We start from the raw sequence: 19114 nt of genomic DNA, 5'->3' as shown, positions 1-19114 counted from the left end.
TGTGCTAAGGCCTTGTGTCCTTGCTCACTAACACAACCCAATTCAGGGCATTTTGGTATTACTGGGCTGATGTCTCCAGAACCTCACTTCTTCCACCAGACCAGTAATTCCACCACAGAACAGAACTTGATGGAGAAGACAGGCCACAGAGTGCCAGCGATTTGCTGCCCAACAAATTCTGAGCTCTCCTACAGAGCCCAAGACCCACATGCTCTCTCTGCTTCTTGGCACCACGTTGGCAGTGGGGCATGGGCCCTGGCTAAACTTTCCCTCCCTCCAGGAAGGCAAACTGCCATAAAAAGATATGCTCAGATGCAGTCCCCAGCAGGGGGTAAAAGATCAGGCTGGATCGAACTGCAAATGTGGCAGGCAAAGTCTAGGCTGCCTTCCTTGGGAGTACCCATCGTGCCCAGGGATTAGAGAGCACCCACGCAGACCTGGGCCCTGCTTTCTCTGCATTTCTGCCTTCAGGTTTCATTTTCAAACATAGTCTCTAGCGCTTCTGGTTGCCAGCTGCGACCTGACGCAGTACTGCCTGCCAGAGGTGGCAAACAGTGTGAAGCAGAGCTGGAAGCTGCAGTGTTAACTCTGAAGCCTACCACTCACGTCTGGGAACTGTTAATCTTCAAGTCAAACATAGTCATATGCAAAACTGCCTAATCCAGTTTTGTTTTGTTTTTTAATACAGTGGCAGATATCAGGGGGACAATCATAGGATTGTAGGACTGGAAGGGATTTTGAGGGGTCTAGTCCAGTCCCCTGCACTCATGGCAGGACGAAGTACTATGGTATGCAGGGACGTGCTGGCCGCCACTTCCCGCAGCTCCCATTGGCCAGGAACAGCGAACTGCGACCACTGGGAGCTGCGGGTGGCCAGGCCTGTGGTCAGTGTGAACAAACTTATCTCACAGCTCGCCAGCAGATTACCCTGATGGGCCGCGTGCAGCCTGCAGGGTAAAGTTACCCACCACTGATATAGATCATCCTTGACGGGTTTGTCCAACCTGCTCTTTAAAACCTCCAACGACAGAGATTCCACAACCTCCCTGGGCAATTTATTCCAGGACACCAAGGTGGAGAATAAAATTCAAGCACCACTGTGCCTCCCAAAATATGTTACATCAGCCCCTGCCCCACAGAGGGGAGGGGGAAAGAGGGAGATCCTACAGGACTATGCTCATGACTATCCTGGTAACTGTAATGATATAACCGGGTCCTCACACAGGGTAGCCTGGACAGTTGGGCAAACACACTAGCCAGTTCTTGCCTTGTCAAAAAAGTAGACCAGAGTCCCATCTTTCCCCCACCATGTACTTCACTGCAAGCTGAACCTAGCTTCTGCAATAAGATCCCTACAGCAGCTTCATCCAAATTAAACATGGAGATTATTGAATAAATATGAAAGAACAGTCCACAAATTTGAGATGGGTAAACTGAGGCAAAGAGCACATGCCTTGCTCAAGCCCCCAGAGTCAAAGTCAGAACCCAGGAGTTCTTCACACCCTGTCCTGTAGAGGTGCTTCCTCATTTTGCTCTTCAGTGTTTAAGCTCTGCATTCGGGTGGCAGGGCTAATTCATGCATCTTTTGTGCAGATTTAACCATATCACCAGATAAGAGACAGAAACAATTGAATCAATGCAACTCCCAAGTATGGATGCAGAGTAACAGTGTTTATCAGTATAGCAGATTCTTGTGAGTAGACCAGCACCTTTATAGCGGTATAAATCCATCCACCCTAAGGGCTTGTGCTGATGAAACTGTATCAGTTTCTAAACCAATAGTTAAGTCAGCCCAAGAACTGTCTAGATCAGCATTAATTAAGAACATCAGCACCTTTCCCCCTGCATTTTAGCTGTTTAGGGCCAGGCTTTGCAGGTGGATCCATGTGGATAGACCCTGTGCCCACATAAGCCCAGCTGAAGTCAATGGACCTTTACACACCATGTGAGTTCACCTGCTTGGATCCAGTTAACAAATTTTAAGGCCAGAAGGAACCATTAGATCACCTAATCTGACCTCCTAATAACTTGTGCTTGGCTGGAGCATCTTCCAGAAAGCCCGCCAAGCTGGATTTAGCCATCAAGAGGTGGAGAATCCACCACTTCCCCTGAGAGTTTATACTGAAAGTTAATCACTTTCCCTCCCCCAGTTTGCACCTTATTTCCCACTGGAATTTGTCAGGCTTTAACTTCCAGGCATTGGTTCTTGTTCTGTCTTTCTCTGCTAGATTAAAGAGCCTGTTAGTTCCCAGTATTCTCTCCCCGTGAAGGTACTGATACACGGCAGGGTCCTGGGCTGTGGCTAGCACTCCTCGGTGCTACGGTACTAAATAACTGTAACCAAGTCTCCTCAATCTCTTTGATACACCCAACGGAGGTGTTCCTTAAATCTCTTATCGTGCGGCATTCTCTCCAGCCCTCGAGTCATGTGTGGCTCTTCCCTGCACCCTCTCCAGTTCTTCAACATGCTTTTAAAAGTGTTATAGAATCTGGGCCGTACGTGTTTAGCTCTTTGATGCAGGGTTAGCCAAGTGCTGTATAGATCATATTTGGTGCTATACAAATCATACAGACATGACCTGTAGCCCTCTTAAAACTAGGAGCATGGGACTGCTTCACGGCTTGAAAAGCCTCCCCTTTAACCAGTAAATTATGATTTTGGTGAAGTGCCAAGAGGGAGACAGCAAATTTCAGCTCCTTTGATCATAAGGCAAACTGCATCTAGAACCTTTATTAAAAGAGAGAATTGGTACTTGAACAGAAATCACACTGCCATTAAATTAAGCATGAGAATGACAGATATTATCATAGGATCCCACAGTCAAAGCCTGCGGTTTCCAGGCTCTTCCCAATACACAGGATAGATTTCAACAGCTCTCAGTGGCCCTCACCCAGAGCTGGCCCATGAGAGGATAGACACATGCCTCATGGAATCTTCATAAACCCTTTCCAAATGATGAGTAGACGCTGCCTGGTGGCAGAACTCCCAATTCCAAATGTGGTACCACCTTAATGAAAACATCTCTATTCCTGGCACAACGGTTAAAGGTGACCAGCAAAGGGGCAAAAATGGGTTGGGCCCTGGTTTTGCTTCTTTATTATACATGAAAAACACCTACAAGTTTTTCCCCTTGCTCTCATTGAACATTCAGGGTTTGTCAAACCCTTTTTTTCCCCACCAGAAGACTCTATGGATGGCTGGAGAACTGTACGGCATTGGAGATGCCGTGTAAGTGAAACCTGAAGAAGAAGGGACGCGATTGTTATTCACAGTTCTGAACGCTGGGCTCTCTGGTTTTGTCAACACCAATTTAGCTCAACTGGCTAACACAGTGAGAGGAAGAGCTCTTTTTGTGAAAGAGTCAACAACCTTAAATTGAAAGTTGAGGAAGCCTACACGCCACTTCTGAGCCTCCAACAAGACTTCTAGCAAACCCAGGGAAAACAAAAGTTGAAATGTCTTAGGTTAAAACAAACAGAAAAAAAATTATATAAAACACCCCCTTAGGCCATCTTTAATCATCATCATAAAGCAGCAAAAGAGGAACCTGTCCCATTTTTATCCCTGGCAAGTCACCTTTAAAAGCCGCAGGAGCAGAATGCATCAGCGCTCGCCAGGCTCACAGACACACTGTGGTCTCGGCCTCTGTGCCCGGATCACGGATATGCATTTTGCAACCAGCGAGCGAGCGAGCCGCGTCACCTGCTCTTCTCCATCCCTGGCAAGTTTCCAGACAGACACGTTTTGGAATTCAGGAGTTCGGTTATTTTTTGAAACCGTGGCTGTCTGCAAACCTCAGGTAGACACTGCGTGTGTTCCTCCTGTTCTCGGACACCCTGCGCCCTACGGCGGCTTTTGGCTTTAAAGAGGAACAGACGGCATGGCCTCACGTCATGGTCTCTGAACGCAATACATGGTTCGCGGAGGCTGCCGCCCTCCTGAAACGCAATTTGAACAGAACCGCCTCCTTGTCAGCAAGTCCCGGGGGATGATCGGAGACGTATAAAAAGGCAGCCTCCTGCATTTGCACTAACTGAGGCATTAAGCGCACATGTTGGACATGGCAGCTGCCTCTGGCCGTTGCACAGATTATACATTCCTGACAAAACCCCTTGGAGAGAAGTGGAGGAGCGGGGTTCACTGGAGACCCAGGGACAGCGCTGCCGTCCACATCCAGCTGGGGTCTTCCCTTCGGCTTTGTCACAGTTCATGCCGTCCGCAGGGGGTCAATACATCTTTTGTCGACTGGGCAGGATGGCCTCCTTGATGAAGGAGAAGATGATGAGGATGCCAGAGCGCTTACCCCTCTTCCCCTTGGTGAAGTAGTTCGATACCACGTCATCTGTGGAGACAGGGAGCGCAGGCCAATAAGATCAAAACCCACCAAATATTGCACCACTACCTCTATGAAGAAGCATTCAGGCTTGGGAAAAGAAGAGTCCCCTTTAAAGTCTTAGATCGCTTCTGCTGGATGCCCAAGTTTTGCCCAACTGGAAGCAACAACAGCTACTTGTTAGATACCCAGGGGTATCTAATACAGCTACATTTCAGAAGATGGAATAAGAATACCTGGCTCTTACAGAGCTCTTCATCAGCAGATCTCAAAGTGCTCCACAGTCTTTCGTGTATTTATCCTCACAACGCCCCCGTGAGGCGGGGAAATATCCCCATTTTACAGATGGGGCACCCAGGCACAAGAGAAGCTAAATGGCTGGACAAGGTCACACAGGAAGTTTGTGAACACACAAGTGAACCCAGGTCTCCCAAGCCCTAGACTAGTGCCCAAAGACCAGACGCAGGACTGCTGGCACTGCAAGGCCGCTCCTTAGCAGGTTTTCTAAGCATACATCCGGCCCGGTTTTAACTGCCTTCCACCCCACTGTCTAGCCCGTCAGATCAAGTGGGATCTGTGGTCTCCACAAGCCAGGCCCTCTGGGGCCGGGGGGAGGGGGAGCAGTGTAAAACACTGCTGCTGTAAGAGCTGAGCATGTGCTCCTGCTGGTTCCCAGAACATCAAAGCCACACACCTCCAGGCTGCACCGTAGAAGGCAGGACGTTCTCTCCAGCCGACAAGGACACAAAAAATGCAAAGGGAATTAACCACAGGCAGAACGTGAAGTAGGCAAGAACCTGCAGGTGAAATATGAGAGGCAGTGAGAGACCAAGCTACCATCAAATCACAACAGACTCACTGCTGCAGCTAACAATCCAGAAACGTCAGTTACCCAACCACTATGTTTCCAGACTGACATTTCTCCTGGGGCAGAAGCCCACAAACTAGCAGCGTCTTGGTAGTCAAATCCAAGGATGGCAAAAATGGCATTTCAAATATGGACAAAGCTGAAGACAGACCAGACGAGAAGGTAACAGCTCTCCGAGGTGCTCAGAACCACATGGAGCCTGGCTCTCCACTAGATCTCCACAATAACCCTCTGGCCATAACTAGCATGCACACATCTTTATTTAGCTGTGTAGAAACCACTGGGTTAAATTCAGGTCTTCTCTACCCCAGAATATTCTAGGATGTCTGGTGAACCGGGAGGTTTCGTGCCGGAGACACCAAGATAGTGAAACCAGATTGCACCAGAGGGGAAGGGATTTTTATTCTGACTGTTTAAAACTCTTCGGTTTGTCTTTTGTTAACCCCTATTTGACTCAAAACACTTGGGAGAAAGGCTCTGTGAAGGATTCAACACCTCGCCCCTTTATTTAGGCTGAGAAAGCACAAAATCCACATTTTTGGATCCTCCAGAGAGTCCTCTTGCAAAAACCTGAAAGAGAAGACTTGACATTCTTGATATGGAAAAAACAAGCAGAAAAAAATACTTGGGAGAAGTCCTGAGAGAAAACACTGTCAGGGCATCTTTAACTAAGGAGGGGAAGCCCCCAAATTGGGGACAGCTATTTTTCTTTGGCAGGTGACCTCTGAACTCCCTCATCTTCTCCTCTCCTCCCACCAGCACTCCACTCCACTCAGCTCAAAAGTCTATAAAGAGACTTAAAGAGATGCTTCTCCCAAATGGATGCTTCTCTCTTACCTCTGAGAATGGGTAATACTCTTCAGCAAAGTACTGGAACGCTAAGTAGTGGTTCAATATAACCAGCACTGCCAAAGGAAAGGAGAGAGTGAATTGCCAGATTTAAAGCAATACCCATCACCCCGCCTATTTTGCAGGCTCACTGAAGTGAGGCACCTTCCCTCACCGTAGGGCCCTGGAAAACGGCAGTATAAAAGCCATCTGAAATACAATCATACCCTTACTTTGCCCCCAGCAACGGATCCAACACAAAGTCAGTATCTTACTACCGCCAGAATAACCCCTCTCGTCACAACACAAATCTCTCTGATGACAAAGGGAGTGCAGTTCAAGTGGCCAGAGCAGAGAGCTAGGACTCCTGAGTTCTTTGCCTGTTGTCACATGCAATAAGTGGCACACTTCTCTGTTGGGGAATGCCAGGAGGAGGAGTCTAGTGCCCATAAGGCCACACAACAGTTGAAGACAGGAAGCGAAGAACGTCATGTCCAACTACTGCTGCTGCACAAGGGGAGTTTTAAGTGGGGCAGATAGCAGCCCAAGTTGGAGGGTGGCTAGGAAAGAGGGTTTAACACCTCTAGCTCTTGCAAGAAGCGTCATCGGCTTTTTAAGAGCCGGGAGGGGTCAGAACTTGGTTTTATGTCTTGTTCAAAAGAGAGCACTGCCAACAGCACAGCGCCCCCTAGCGCCATGCCTGAGCACTGCTCCAGAACTGAGAGAGTAGCAACTCCACCTTCTGGAGCACCAACGCCACTTCCTACAGTCCCGTGGAGATCTCCTAGGCAAGAACAGACCCGACCCCATCCTGTACACACACAGAGATCTGAGCGGATCCAACCACGAGGTGGTTTGGCTTGCAGGACACCTGGAATGCCAAGCTCCGGATGACATGCCAGTGGAGAGCTACTCTCCTGTTCAGGAAGCAAACAGACTCACATTAGACACATAAAGCGTCACTAAAAATCATTTAGAACTAAAGGGTTTTTTTTAAGTCCTCTACACAGAGCTCTCCAGAGCATACACAGGCACTCCGAGAGGTCATGTCAGGAGTCATTTAAATAATTCAGTGCGACTGAAATCATTTAAAACTACACAGCTGCCGAGACACCAATGGTCCAGCTAGTGCAGTACCTTACCTAGATGAAGCTTGTCCCAGCATATCAGACAAGTGCAGTAAGGCAACACCGTAGCTGCAGCTTCATACCTGTATAGCTTCTAGGAAGCACAGTGTATGAAGTAAAGGGTCAAACCAGGGAGCTGATGTGCTAAGACCACAGCTCAGCACTGCCCCATTGTTTCCAAGTGGTCCCATCTCTGTCTAATGTCTCTTATAGGTTGTGGTAAGCTCCCTAGGACAAGGACTGCCTTTTTGTTGTGTCTGTACAGCACCTGGCACAATGGGGCCCTGGTCCATGACTGGGGGTTCCTAGTGTGATGTTGTGTAGACAGAACGATAACCAGGGGCACACTACTATTACAATCACTAATGTATCACTACTGTTGCACAACGGCAATAAATCCGATACCAAGCACAACATGTAAGGTATCAATGGAAAAGCTGCAATCTGCTAAGTATGACGATCCTGTTTATATGCATGTATCATCTTTGCATCGGACGTTATAAATGTTTGCTGTGTATTTGTATCTCAGACATATGTTGTGCTTGTGGGTGATACCCCCAGCCCAATTTACATTCAGACTAGCCATCGGTGGTTGGTCGGTCATGGAAAGGCCTCAGCTCTTCAGAGAGCCCTTCCTGGGGATGCCTCAGTGTGGAGCCGATGGCTACCCCTCTGATTCAGCAAAGCGTGTAAGGACACGTGAGGAGGACATGTGATCTAAGACTCCATCTTTTACAGTGACTTTCCATGCCCATGTGAGCCTGTGTTCCATACTGGCCAGTAATTTCCCATGCACATGAGCTGAGCTAGCAATTGGAAGCTGCGCAATCACTGCTTTGTTTTCCTGCCTGTTTCCCATCTCTGTAGTGTGATTTTTCTAGGGAAGCTTGGAACAAAGGACCGAATGACCCTCTACCTGCTTGGGTGAACCAGAGAGATTTATTACAAGCCAGCAGATTGAACATCACCGCTATGATCCTGAGTTACAGACACTGGAAATCACTTGTAATGTATATGACTCTTTTAACCATTTAACAGCTCTCTTCTTTTCTTTTTATGTTATTAAACCTTTAGTTTTTAGTTACAAAAGGATTGGCATCAGTGTGATTTTGGGGTAAGATCTGAGTTAGATATTGACCAGGAGAAGTGGCTGATCCTTTCGGATTGGAAGAACTTTACGTACAATGAATCTGGTTTTCAGTAACCTCTCATCATAAAGACCAGATGTCTGGGTGGGGATAAGGGCTGGATTTCCTAGGGGAGTGTGTTTTAGCTTCTTGTTAACCAGCATGGTGATATAGAAGCTCATTTTGTTACTGGTTTGGTGAATCTAATGTTAGATTCGCCACCAGTTTGGGGTGCATCTGCCCTATCTTTATCAGTTTGTCCTGAATTTGGCACTCTCAGCTGTGACCCACACCAGGCCAGTCCATACCTAGATGCAATAGTAATGCAAATAATAAATATTAATAATGAGAATTTGCTTAACTTTCTTTTTAGTCCAAGAACAAAGCCAGGTTAAAAATCCTTTACCTGCATTACTAACAGCTTGGATTATTAGACTAAATTCATTTTAACCATCTGAATTTATCATTCCTCAGTGAGGCTGCCTGTTTCCCTTTCCTTGTATTTCACTCAGACTGGACAGGAAACTAACTGGTCAGTTTTGCTTTCTCCCGTGCTAGCAGGACACTTATTAATCATACAACTTGGCCCATCAACAGCATCTTCCACCTGAGCATCTCAAAGAACCTTCTAACCAGCCCTCCGGGAGGCAAAGAAATGTTCCCATGCCCAGATGGGGAGCCTGAGGAACAGATGGCAAAGGACTTGCCCAAGATCACTCAGGAAGCCTGTAGCAGTGCTGGGAATAGAACCCAGGAGGCTGTAAAGCTGGGGTAGCCCACAGCACAAGGAATGTTGAAATCCAAACGTTAACACCCCCTGATTTAAATTCAGTGAGCCATTTCTTTTCCTGTACGATTCTCTCAAATGATTTCTTTTAAATTCCCACATAGAATCCTAATCCCGGGCCTAAGAGACTTCTCCATATTCCTTTCCTTTTTATCGTCGGCCCCTAACAACCACATGGGGTGTATTTTACAGAGTAGGAAAAATTCAGGAGTGATGGGGTTTATACAGTCTCTCCTGGCACGGCTATAAAAGCACGCGCACTATCCTAGTCCACATTCTCTTCCAAAACTTTTCCAGTCTGCTTTTAAAAATATATTTGCCTTTTATCAAATATACCTCCCACAGAGCACCTGATGAGCACCAGGAATTTTGATCCTTAAGTATAAAACAGCATCTCCTACAAGCGCAGTACTATGTAACTCTGGGCAAGTTACTCCAGGAAGGAAGAACAAACTTGAACATAGGAACAGCCAGACTGGGTCAGACCAAAGGTCCATCTAGCCCAGTCTCCTGTCTTCTGACAGCTGCCCATGCCAGGTGCCCCAGAGGGAATGAACAGAACAGGGAATCATCAAGTGATCCTTCCCCTGTCGCCCATTCCCAGCTTCTGGCAAACAGAGGCTAGGGACACCATCCCTGCCCATCCCGGATAATAGCCATTGATGGACATATCCTCCATGAACTTATCTAGTTCTTTTTTGAACCCTGTTATAGTCTTGGCCTTCACAACATCCTCTGGCAAAGAGTTTCACAGGCAGATTGTGCGTTGTGTGAAGAAACACTTCCTTTTGTGTGTTTTAAACCTGATGCCTATTAATTTCATTTGGTGACCACCTAGTTCTTGTGTTATGAGGAGTAAACAACACTTCCTTATTTACTTTCTCCACACCACTCATGAACATATAGACCTCAACCATCTCCCACCTTAGTCGCCTCTTTTCCAAGCTGAAAAGTCCCAGTCTTATTAATCTCTCCTCATACGGCAGCCGTTCCATACCCCCAATCATTTTTGTTGCCCTTTTCTGACCTTTTCCAATTCCAATAGATCTTTTTTGAGATGGGGCAGACAGATCTGCACACAGTGTTCCAGATGTGGGTGTACCATGGATTTATATAGAGGCAAGATGATATTTTCTGTCTTATTCTCTATCCCTTTCTTAATGATTCCCAACATTCTGTTCGCTTTTTTGACGGCCACTGAGGGTAAGACACGGGACTGAAAGAGATGGGACTTGAGGGTAAGACACAGGACTGAAAGAGATGGGACTTGAGGGTAAGACACAGGACTGAAAGCCAGTAGATCTGTGTTCTGTTCCCGGCTTTGCCACTGGCTATCCACCTCTGCCTGTGCTTCATAATCCCCAGATGCTCGGTGATGAACCAAGTTCAACACACTCGATTAGCGCCGTACTTGCTAATGCCGCAGGATGTTGCAAGAGACTCAAACGTCTGGGACTAGCTGGCCCAGAGTCACAGCTGAACCTATGGTGGAGGTGGCAGAAGCTCTTGAGGTGGTCTCCCGCTGCCCTCTCAAATGCCTGTCCCCTCTGCGGCAAACCCCAGCGGCACACTGAGATGAATGGACTGAGGTGCAATCCCCCTGCTCCCCAAAGGCAGCCACTCACCACACGACAGTATGAAGTTTGGCGATGTCAGCATGATGAAAGGGAACGTCTGCAGCAGGCCGAAATAGACCAGGTTGGTGAAGAGGCCCACACCCACCATGAAGCCAGGAAAGCGTTCAAAGAGGTACAGGCCTACGAGCACCGCTGTCGAGAACTGAAAGAGAGAAACACCCCAGCCCACAGTTAATCCAGCCTCTCTATCACGTACACCAACAGGCTCTGTGCCCCCCCCGACTCCCTCCCGGCAAGCAGGGGGAGTTGCGAGTGCTCAGATCATCCGAGGCCAGGCCCAGAGACAGCTGTGTGACCTGTGGTTGCTCTACAACATGTCTGTGGATATCTGGGTGACATCTGATGGCCTATTACTTACAGATCAGGCCAGAGCTAATGGTCCGTTCTGGCCTTAAACCCTATTGGACTATGAGTCTGTCTCCAGTATGTCTCACGGCATCTTCAGATCACACTAAGTTTTTACTGCTGCAAGTATCAGTGATCTTACACTGCCGAGGAGACTTGTGATGTTCCCGCCCCTCACTGATCCCCACCTTGAAGGCCTTTTGGAGCGGCTCTCTAAATCGCCCCTCTCCCCTCTGACATGCAGGCTCTGCTCCTCCACTTAAGAGGTCAGGATGCATGGACTCAGAGGTCCCTTTCAGTCCTGCCCCAGGGGATCAGCCAAGCAAAGGGAGTTTCTCTAGGGGCACAGTGCCTCAGAAGCACCTTCCCTGGAGGCAGGAGTCAGAAGCCCTCCGCCACTCATCTGTAAGGCAGCATCTGCTGAGCAGCATGGTCTAATGGATAGAGCACAGGACTGGGACCTCAGGAGACCTGTGTTCTAGTTCTGACTCTGCCGCTGGTCTATGGGTGACTTTAGGCAAGTCCTTTGCCCACTCTGTGACTCAGATTCCCCATCTGTAAAATGGGGCTAATGACTGACCTCCTTTGTAAAGTGCTTTGAGATCTACGGATGAAAAGGGCTGTATAAGAGGTGTGATTTTTCATAGAATCATACAACCTCAGGGTCAGAAGGGACCACAAGGGTCATCTAGCCTAGCCCCTGGCAAGATGCAGGATTTGTTGTGTCTGACCCATCCCAGACAGATGGCTCCAGCCTCCAGTGAAGGAGCTTCCACAACCCCCCTAGGCATCTGTTCCATTGTCCTACTGCTCTTACAGTTGGGAAGTTTGTCCTGAGATTTAATCTGAATCTGCTGTGCTGTAGTTTGAACCCATCGCCTCTTGTCCAGCCATCTGTGGCAAGAGAGAACAACTTTTCTTCATCCTTTTACGGCAGCCTTTCAGATGTTTGAAGACTGCTGTCATGTCCCCCCGTAGTCTCTTTTCCAAACCAAACATACCCAGTTCCTTCAGCCTTCGCTGAGATGTCTGAAACAGGCTCAGCAACTGGGTTGCTTAACCATTTAAAACACATACATCCATTGCAACCCACCCTCGTACCTTCCATCCCAGCCTAGCGGCACTATCATGGGACTGGGAGCCAGGAATTACCAAATTCTAATCCCAGCTCCTTGTGACACTTGGATGAGTCACTTGGTATCTTTGCCTCAGTTTCCCCATCTGGGGATAAAAGCTGTCTTGCAGGGGGTTTGGGAGTGTTAATGCCCTCCATCTCTCCAGGAGGAGTGGAGCTGGAGGCTGTCTGCTCAGGGAGCTGCCACAAGCCATTGCTATTTTCTCCCCATGGCTAGCCCTGATGCAGAGAGTCCCCAAGTTTCTGTTCCCTCCACAGGCAGCCTGGAAAGCAGGGAGCATGGCCCCTCCCTTCCAACCACCTCAGCAACCCCAGGAGGAGAGAGGAAGGCAGAGTTGTGCAGTTCTCTCCATGAGGAGGTTGGCTGCACTCCACAGCTGGCCGTTCCGCAAGCTGACGTTTTGTGGCAGGCAAATCCCTGACCATCCAGCGCCCCTTGTTTTTTACAGTAACTCCTCACTTAACGTTGCAGTTGAGTTCCTGAAAAATGCAACTTTAAGTGAAACGATGTTAAACAAATCCAATTTTCCCATAAGATTGAATGTAAATGCGGGGGGTTAGGTTCCAAAGAAATTTTTGCGGGGCAGACAAAAGGCATTATATACTGTACAGTAATGTACTGTGGTTGGGAAGTGCCCCTGGCTTACCCCACCCAGGCACAGCCCGCTGCAGGCAAGGACGCTAAGAAGCACCTTCGCAGCAACAGTGGCAGCTTACCCGGAGAAGAACAGGCGCCGAGAATGCTCCACACCCGCCTCTTCCCGTCCTCGCTCCACCCCAGGCCCACCTCTTCCCACCTCCACTCCGCCTCCTCTCAGGAGCACGCCACATCCCTGCTCCTTCCCCGCCCCCAGAAAGTCCTAAGCGCCGCCAAACAGCTGTTTGGCAGGCTTAGGACTTTTGGGAGGGAGGGGGAGGAGTGGAGACATGGTGGTTTCCCACTTCTCCCCCTCCCTCCCAGTGCTTCACGCTTAGGACTTTCTGGGAGGGAGGGGGAGGAGCAGAGACGCAGCGCTTCCCCACTCCTTCCCCCTCCCTCCCAGCACTTCCCTGCCACCAAACAGCTGTTTGGCAGGCTTAGGACTTTCTGGGAGGGAGGGGGAGGAGTGGGGACACTTCCCCAATCCTACCCCTCCTTCCCAGAAAGTCCTAAGCGCCGCCAAACAGCGATGGGGGAAGCGCTGGGAGGGAGGGGGAGGAGGTGGAGAAGAGGAACTTGTGAAATGCTCCCTTGTAAAGTCGCTGCTCGTCCACAAAATCTTACATGCAGTGGACAGAGCAGGCAGCCAAACAACGTTATAAGGGAGCATTGCATAACTTTAAACGAGCATGTTCCCTAATTGAGCAGCAATGTAACAACGAAACAATGTTAAGCAGGAGGACGTTAAGTGAGGAGTTACTGTACATTCATGATCCTCTTTGCTTACCCATTCTAGGCACTCACTGGGAACAGTTCGTTTTGTGGGCTGGTGCTTCCAAGAGCCATCGGCTTTCACAGGCTAACTGACTTTCCTGCCTGGCTTTCACAGGCTAACTGAGAGGAGACTTGTACTAGTAAAGGTTCATGGGGTAGTACGTGTCTAAGTGGTCATCAAAGATCATCTAATCTACCTCCCCGCCACCGCAGGACTGTTATGAACACAAACAGCCAGAGACTTACCCAGATCATGTATTTGATTATTCTGCTAGTAGCTACAGTGTATTCTTCTATTAGCTCCGCCAGATAGTAGAGGCCAGCGGCTAGAAGGGAAGCAAAGGGGTTATTTCAGGCTCAGACTCTCACTGCAGCTCACAGCCAGAAAGTGCTCATGCAAATTAGACTGGTCATTTCAAGTGGATTTTGGCTGCACAGATTCACATTCACAAACTCCAAAAGCACTGGAAGCCTTGCAGCCGTTTCCAAGATGCAGCGGCCTGGACTTTCAGAGCCGGGCTCCAATTCGAGGGGCCTCCATTTTTGGCTCCCCAACTTGAGTCACATTGGCCTGGTTTTCACGGGTGCTGAGCAGTTGACTTCATTTGAAAAGCTGGAGCTGCGCACCCAGGAAAAACAGCTACGACGTTACTGCGGGGTGACTTGGACCTGATGGGCTTGAAGTCGGTAGTGATCAGCCCGTTGTGAGGTACTGCACAGATGACAATCCCTGCCCTAAGAGTTTACAACCTAAAGGCAAGACGCACCAGATGGGTGGAACAATTTACAAGCAGGTGGGGAAATAAGGACAGAGCAACCCAAATAGGATTTTAAGCATAGACTAGGCGTGCCTGCAATTTGCAGCCAATCAATACCAATGATCATAGTTACAGCTACCTTGCAGTTTCTTCAGACCCCATCTAAACTGTTGAGCGATGTCATTGGGCACTGTTAAACAGCTGCTTGCCTTCCACTCCAGAGGTGGATGCATTTCAATGATGGGGGAAGCATGATCCAGGGTAGATAAAAATCAATTATTATTTTTTTAAATCCCCCAAAAAACCATATTTTTTTAATTTAAATTGGATTTTTTTGATAAAATGCTTTTTGAGGAAAAAACCTATCTAAAGGTCATTTTAAGATACATTATAGCTCAAAGATATCTCATCACGGAATAGGGATTATAAATTCTAATTCTATAATATGAGACAATATATTCACGTAATATTTTACAAAAGTTTTGTCAATGAGTTCCAATAGTTCATGGATTAGGGACCTGATTTTATGGGGTTTCAGGGGCTTCTGTATAGATTATTCAGGTTAATCTTTCTATCTACTCAATGGGACTCTGTGCTCAGTCTAGATGATACCATCAGAGATGCTTAGTTTTGCAGTTCTCAGACTGTGTATTTATGTCTCCAGAGACAACATGCTTGTTAACAGCAAAAATGTTTTTAAATAAATAAATAAAGTATAGGTGGGAAATAACAGACCTTAACAGACCTCAACCCTATTGTCCCTCTGCAAATCTGTGTACACAGAGTCAATCCCTTATACCTCTCTAAAAGTGCAAAGTTTCAGAAAGTTCAATGAATAGAAGATTGTTGGGGGCAGAATAGATCTGTACAAGGAGAAGAAGTCTGGAGACAAATGCGAGAAGGGAGGGACAAGCAGTAGAAACAAAAGTGAAACTGTTTGAGCAGCATATTCCAGAATTCTTGAGGTCTTTCTGAGTGTAGCCTTCATTGATTTGAGATCTACCATACCATTCTCTCACTAGAAGGGAAAAACCTATAATAGCAGCAGGCTGTAAAAGAGATCCAGTTTGGGAATAAGAACCACTGAAGAAATTTATATTTGCTGATGATGTTTTAAAGAAAGTCACACTAGTGAACTGCTGGAAGTCACTTAAGCACTTGGATTCAGAAAAAAAGTGAGATTATCACTTCAACAGTAACAGCAGTAGCTTCTTCTGCCAGTGTAGAAAGAATATTTTCTTCCTTTGGACTAATTCATTCCAAATTGAGAAATTGTTTGGGACCTGAAAAAGCAGGGAAGCTAGTTTTATTTTTCCAGATTATGAACAAACAGGAAAAAGAAGGTGAAGACGACTGAGTTAGCTGCAGAAGCCAATAGTTTAAGTTAATATTCATGTTGACCTGGCTGACAAAGCCAATTTATTTATTTTTTTAAATATTTCATTTAATTATTTTAGTTAAAAACAGTTTTAACAAAAACAAACCTGATTTTAAAAAACTTTAATGTCAATTCAGAAATGCATATGCTTGTTTTGTTAATATATTGTCAATTTGCTGTTGAAGAAAAAAATCCAGAATACATAATGCTGTTGTTTTAGGTAAATAAAACAATTTAAATATCTGTCGGGAGATGTTCTCCTCCGAATAGAGCCTGGCAAGAAAATCCTCCAACTATTAATGATTAACCTCTTGAATTGGAGATACTTATGAAGTCATTGGGAGGTGAACTATCTGCTTCAATTACCTTTGGTAAATGAAATAACCAAACAATAATTCATTTTCGGATATAGCTGTAAAACTCATCTGAAAAGTTTTCAGAATAAATCACTTAAAAAATGTATAGCATGTACCTTCTAAAAATGAAACCTACGTCTGTCTCTGAGTTGTGAGGAATATGTATGAAGGGTATAACAACCAACCAGAATGCACTTTTATGTAGAAATCCATGATTAAATAGAGTCTCCCTGACTCGTGATTTAAATCAAATCCACCCAGGCATGATCCCTAAACGCTTTCAGATGAAAGGTTATAGAGAGCAATTAGTGTCATTATTTAGTATAGTCGCAATCATTGGGCACAATCAGAGTGGGGCCCACTTACGGCAGGCACAGGACAAACACATAAGCAGAAAAGGTCCCTGCTCCAGAGAGCTTACACTCTATAAGGAACAAAACTGCTGCAAATATAGCAAAACATGGGGCCAACACACCAGATAATCACAGAGATGAGAGATGGAAACGGCCTGTTATAGCAGCCAGTTCCACCCCGACCAGGGCAGGGCTGGTCCCAACAATAAAATCCCTGTTGCTTTGTCTAGTCTTCTGCCTCCTATATTTTCGGTGGTTCCTTTAGCCACCCTGTGGCCTGTTGGTATTTTTCAGCTCCCCTTTGAACCAGGCAGTGGTTTGCAGACAGAGCTGCAGCCGGGAGAAAAGCACATCCCGGGGCCCTCGGACATGGGAAGCATGATTGTTCCCGTCTCCGGGCGGCCTTGGGAAACGTCGGTTCTAACACTGTGGCTCCCTGGAAATCGCTCGGAGTTGCCACCTTGGGCTTCATGTGAGCAGGGCGAACGTGCCAAGCCCTAGACACAGGCGCGGCTGCAGTACCCGTACAGCAAACATAGCGCAGGTGACCCATTACACTGTGTGCCAACCTGCCTCGCGGCCGGCACGGGGAACCACCCAGCGGGCGAGAGGGCGTTGACTCCGCACCTCAGGACGAAGGGGCTGCTCCGAGGGGTGCGGCCAGAGGCAGAGGGGGTCGTGATGGGGGAGCTGCCCTCGCGGAACAGGAGCAATAGCCCCAAGAGCACGGCACAGCCCAGGCGATCTGGAACCGGGATCAGCCGCTGCCCTGACCACCTGCAGGGGACCCCCCGCACCCAGCCTGGTCCACCGTCCCCACCCCAGCACCGGGAGCCTTTCCAGCAGCCCACCCCAAAACAAGGACATCTACAGCCAGCCCCCCCCCCCCCCGCGCATCCCCGACTCGCCCCCATCTCTGCAGCCCCCCATTGCACAGCCCTCCCGAGGAGCCCGCCGGTTAAGATGGGGAGGCAGGGGCGTAGCGGGTGGGCGAGGAACGGGCGTAGCGGGTCGATCCCGCAGGTGGAGGGGACGGGACGGTTCGGGGGGGGGTCAGGTGGGCGGGGCCGGGGGGGTCTCAACAATGGCCAAGGTGACCGGGGGGGGGGGTCAGGCGGGGCCCGAGGGGGTAAGCCAGGGCGGGAGGGTCTCACCGATGGCCAGGCGGGGGGGGGCCAGGCGGGGGGGGGGTAAGCCGGCCCGGGGGGGGGGGGTCTCACCGATGGCCAGGTTGACCGGGGGGTCAGGCGGGGGGGTTTGGGGGGGCCAGGCGGGGGGGCCGGGGGGGGTAAGCCGGCCCGGGGGGGGTCTCACCGATGGCCAGGTTGACCAGGGGGGCCAGGTGGGGGGGTTTGGGGGGGCCAGGCGGGGGGCCGGAGGGGGGAAGCCGGGCCCGGGGGAGTCTCACCGATGGCCAGGGTGACCGGGGGGGTCAGACGGGGGGGGGGGGGTTGGGGGGCCAGGCGGGGGGCCGGGGGGGGTAAGCCGGGCCCGGGGGGGTCTCACCGATGGCCAGGGTGACCAGGGGGTTTGGGGGGGCCAGGCGGGGGAGCCGGAGGGGGGAAGCCGGGCCCGGGGGGGGTCTCACCGATGGCCAGGGTGACCGGGGGCGGGGGGGGGTTTGGGGGGCCAGGCGGGGGGGGGTTTGGGGGCCAGGCGGGGGGGGTTTGGGGGACCGGGGGGTCTCACCGATGGCCAGGGGTGACCGGGGGTTTGGGGGGGTCAGGCGGGGGGGTTTGGGGGGGCCAGGCGGGGGGGCCGGGGGGGGTCTCACCGATGGCCAGGGGTGACCGGGGGTTTGGGGGGGCCAGGCGGGGGGGTTTGGGAGGGGGTTGGGGGGCCGGGGGGGTCTCACCGATGGCCAGGGTGACCGGGGGGTTTGGGGGGGGTAGGCCGGGGGGGGATTTTGGGGGGGCCAGGCGGGGGGCCGGAGAAGGGGTCTCACCGATGGCCAGGGTGACCGGGGGGTTTGGGGGGGCCAGGCGGGGGGTTTGGGGGGGCCAGGCGGGGGGGGTTTGGGGGGCCGGGGGGGTCTCACCGATGGCCAGGGTGACCGGGGGGGTTTGGGGGGGCCAGGCGGGGGGTTTGGGGGCCGGGGGGGTCTCACCGATGGCCAGGGTGACCGGGGGGGTTTGGGGGGGCCAGGCGGGGGGGGTTGGGGGGGGCGGGGGGGGTCTCACCGATGGCCAGGGTGACCGGGGGGTTTGGGGGGGCCAGGCGGGGGGGTTTGGGGGGCCAGGGGGGTCTCACCGATGGCCAGGGTGACCGGGGGGGTTTGGGGGCCAGGCGGGGGGGGTTGGGGGGCCGGGGGGGGTCTCACCGATGGCCAGGGTGACCGGGGGGGTTTGGGGGGGCCAGGCGGGGGGGGGTTGGGGGGCCGGGGGGTCTCACCGATGGCCAGGGTGACCGGGGGGGTTTGGGGGGCCAGGCGGGGGGGGTTGGGGGGGCGGGGGTCTCACCGATGGCCAGGGTGACGGGGGGGTTTGGGGGGGCCAGGCGGGGGGGTTGGGGGCCGGGGGGGGTTCACCGATGGCCAGGGTGACCGGGGGGGTTTGGGGGGGTCAGGCGGGGGGTTTGGGGGGGGCCAGGCGGGGGGGCCGGGGGGGGTCTCACCGATGGCCAGGGTGACCGGGGGGTTTGGGGGGGCCAGGCGGGGGGTTTGGGGGA

General features: G+C 50.5%; 1 protein-coding gene across 1 annotated transcript; it reads right to left on the bottom strand.

The window, feature by feature from the left end:
• Positions 1–2698: 2698 nt before the first annotated feature.
• TEX261 (testis expressed 261) lies at positions 2699–17968 on the bottom strand. The gene is made up of 6 exons (XM_084626768.1): positions 17954–17968; positions 13849–13928; positions 10697–10850; positions 6040–6107; positions 5029–5131; positions 2699–4343 (listed from the first exon to the last, which is right to left on the bottom strand). The coding sequence occupies exons 2-6, from the start codon at positions 13855–13857 to the stop codon at positions 4228–4230; spliced, it is 450 nt and encodes a 149-aa protein (XP_084482894.1). The 5' UTR covers positions 13858–13928; positions 17954–17968; the 3' UTR covers positions 2699–4227.
• Between the last annotated feature and the right edge of the window lie 1146 nt (positions 17969–19114).

The sequence above is a fragment of the Lepidochelys olivacea genome, assembly GCF_965140295.1.
Source record: "Lepidochelys olivacea isolate rLepOli2 genome assembly, chromosome: 4".
Classification (NCBI taxonomy): domain Eukaryota; kingdom Metazoa; phylum Chordata; order Testudines; family Cheloniidae; genus Lepidochelys; species Lepidochelys olivacea.
The sequence above is the reverse complement of the archived record's forward strand: the minus strand, read 5'-3'. Positions and strand labels throughout refer to the sequence as shown.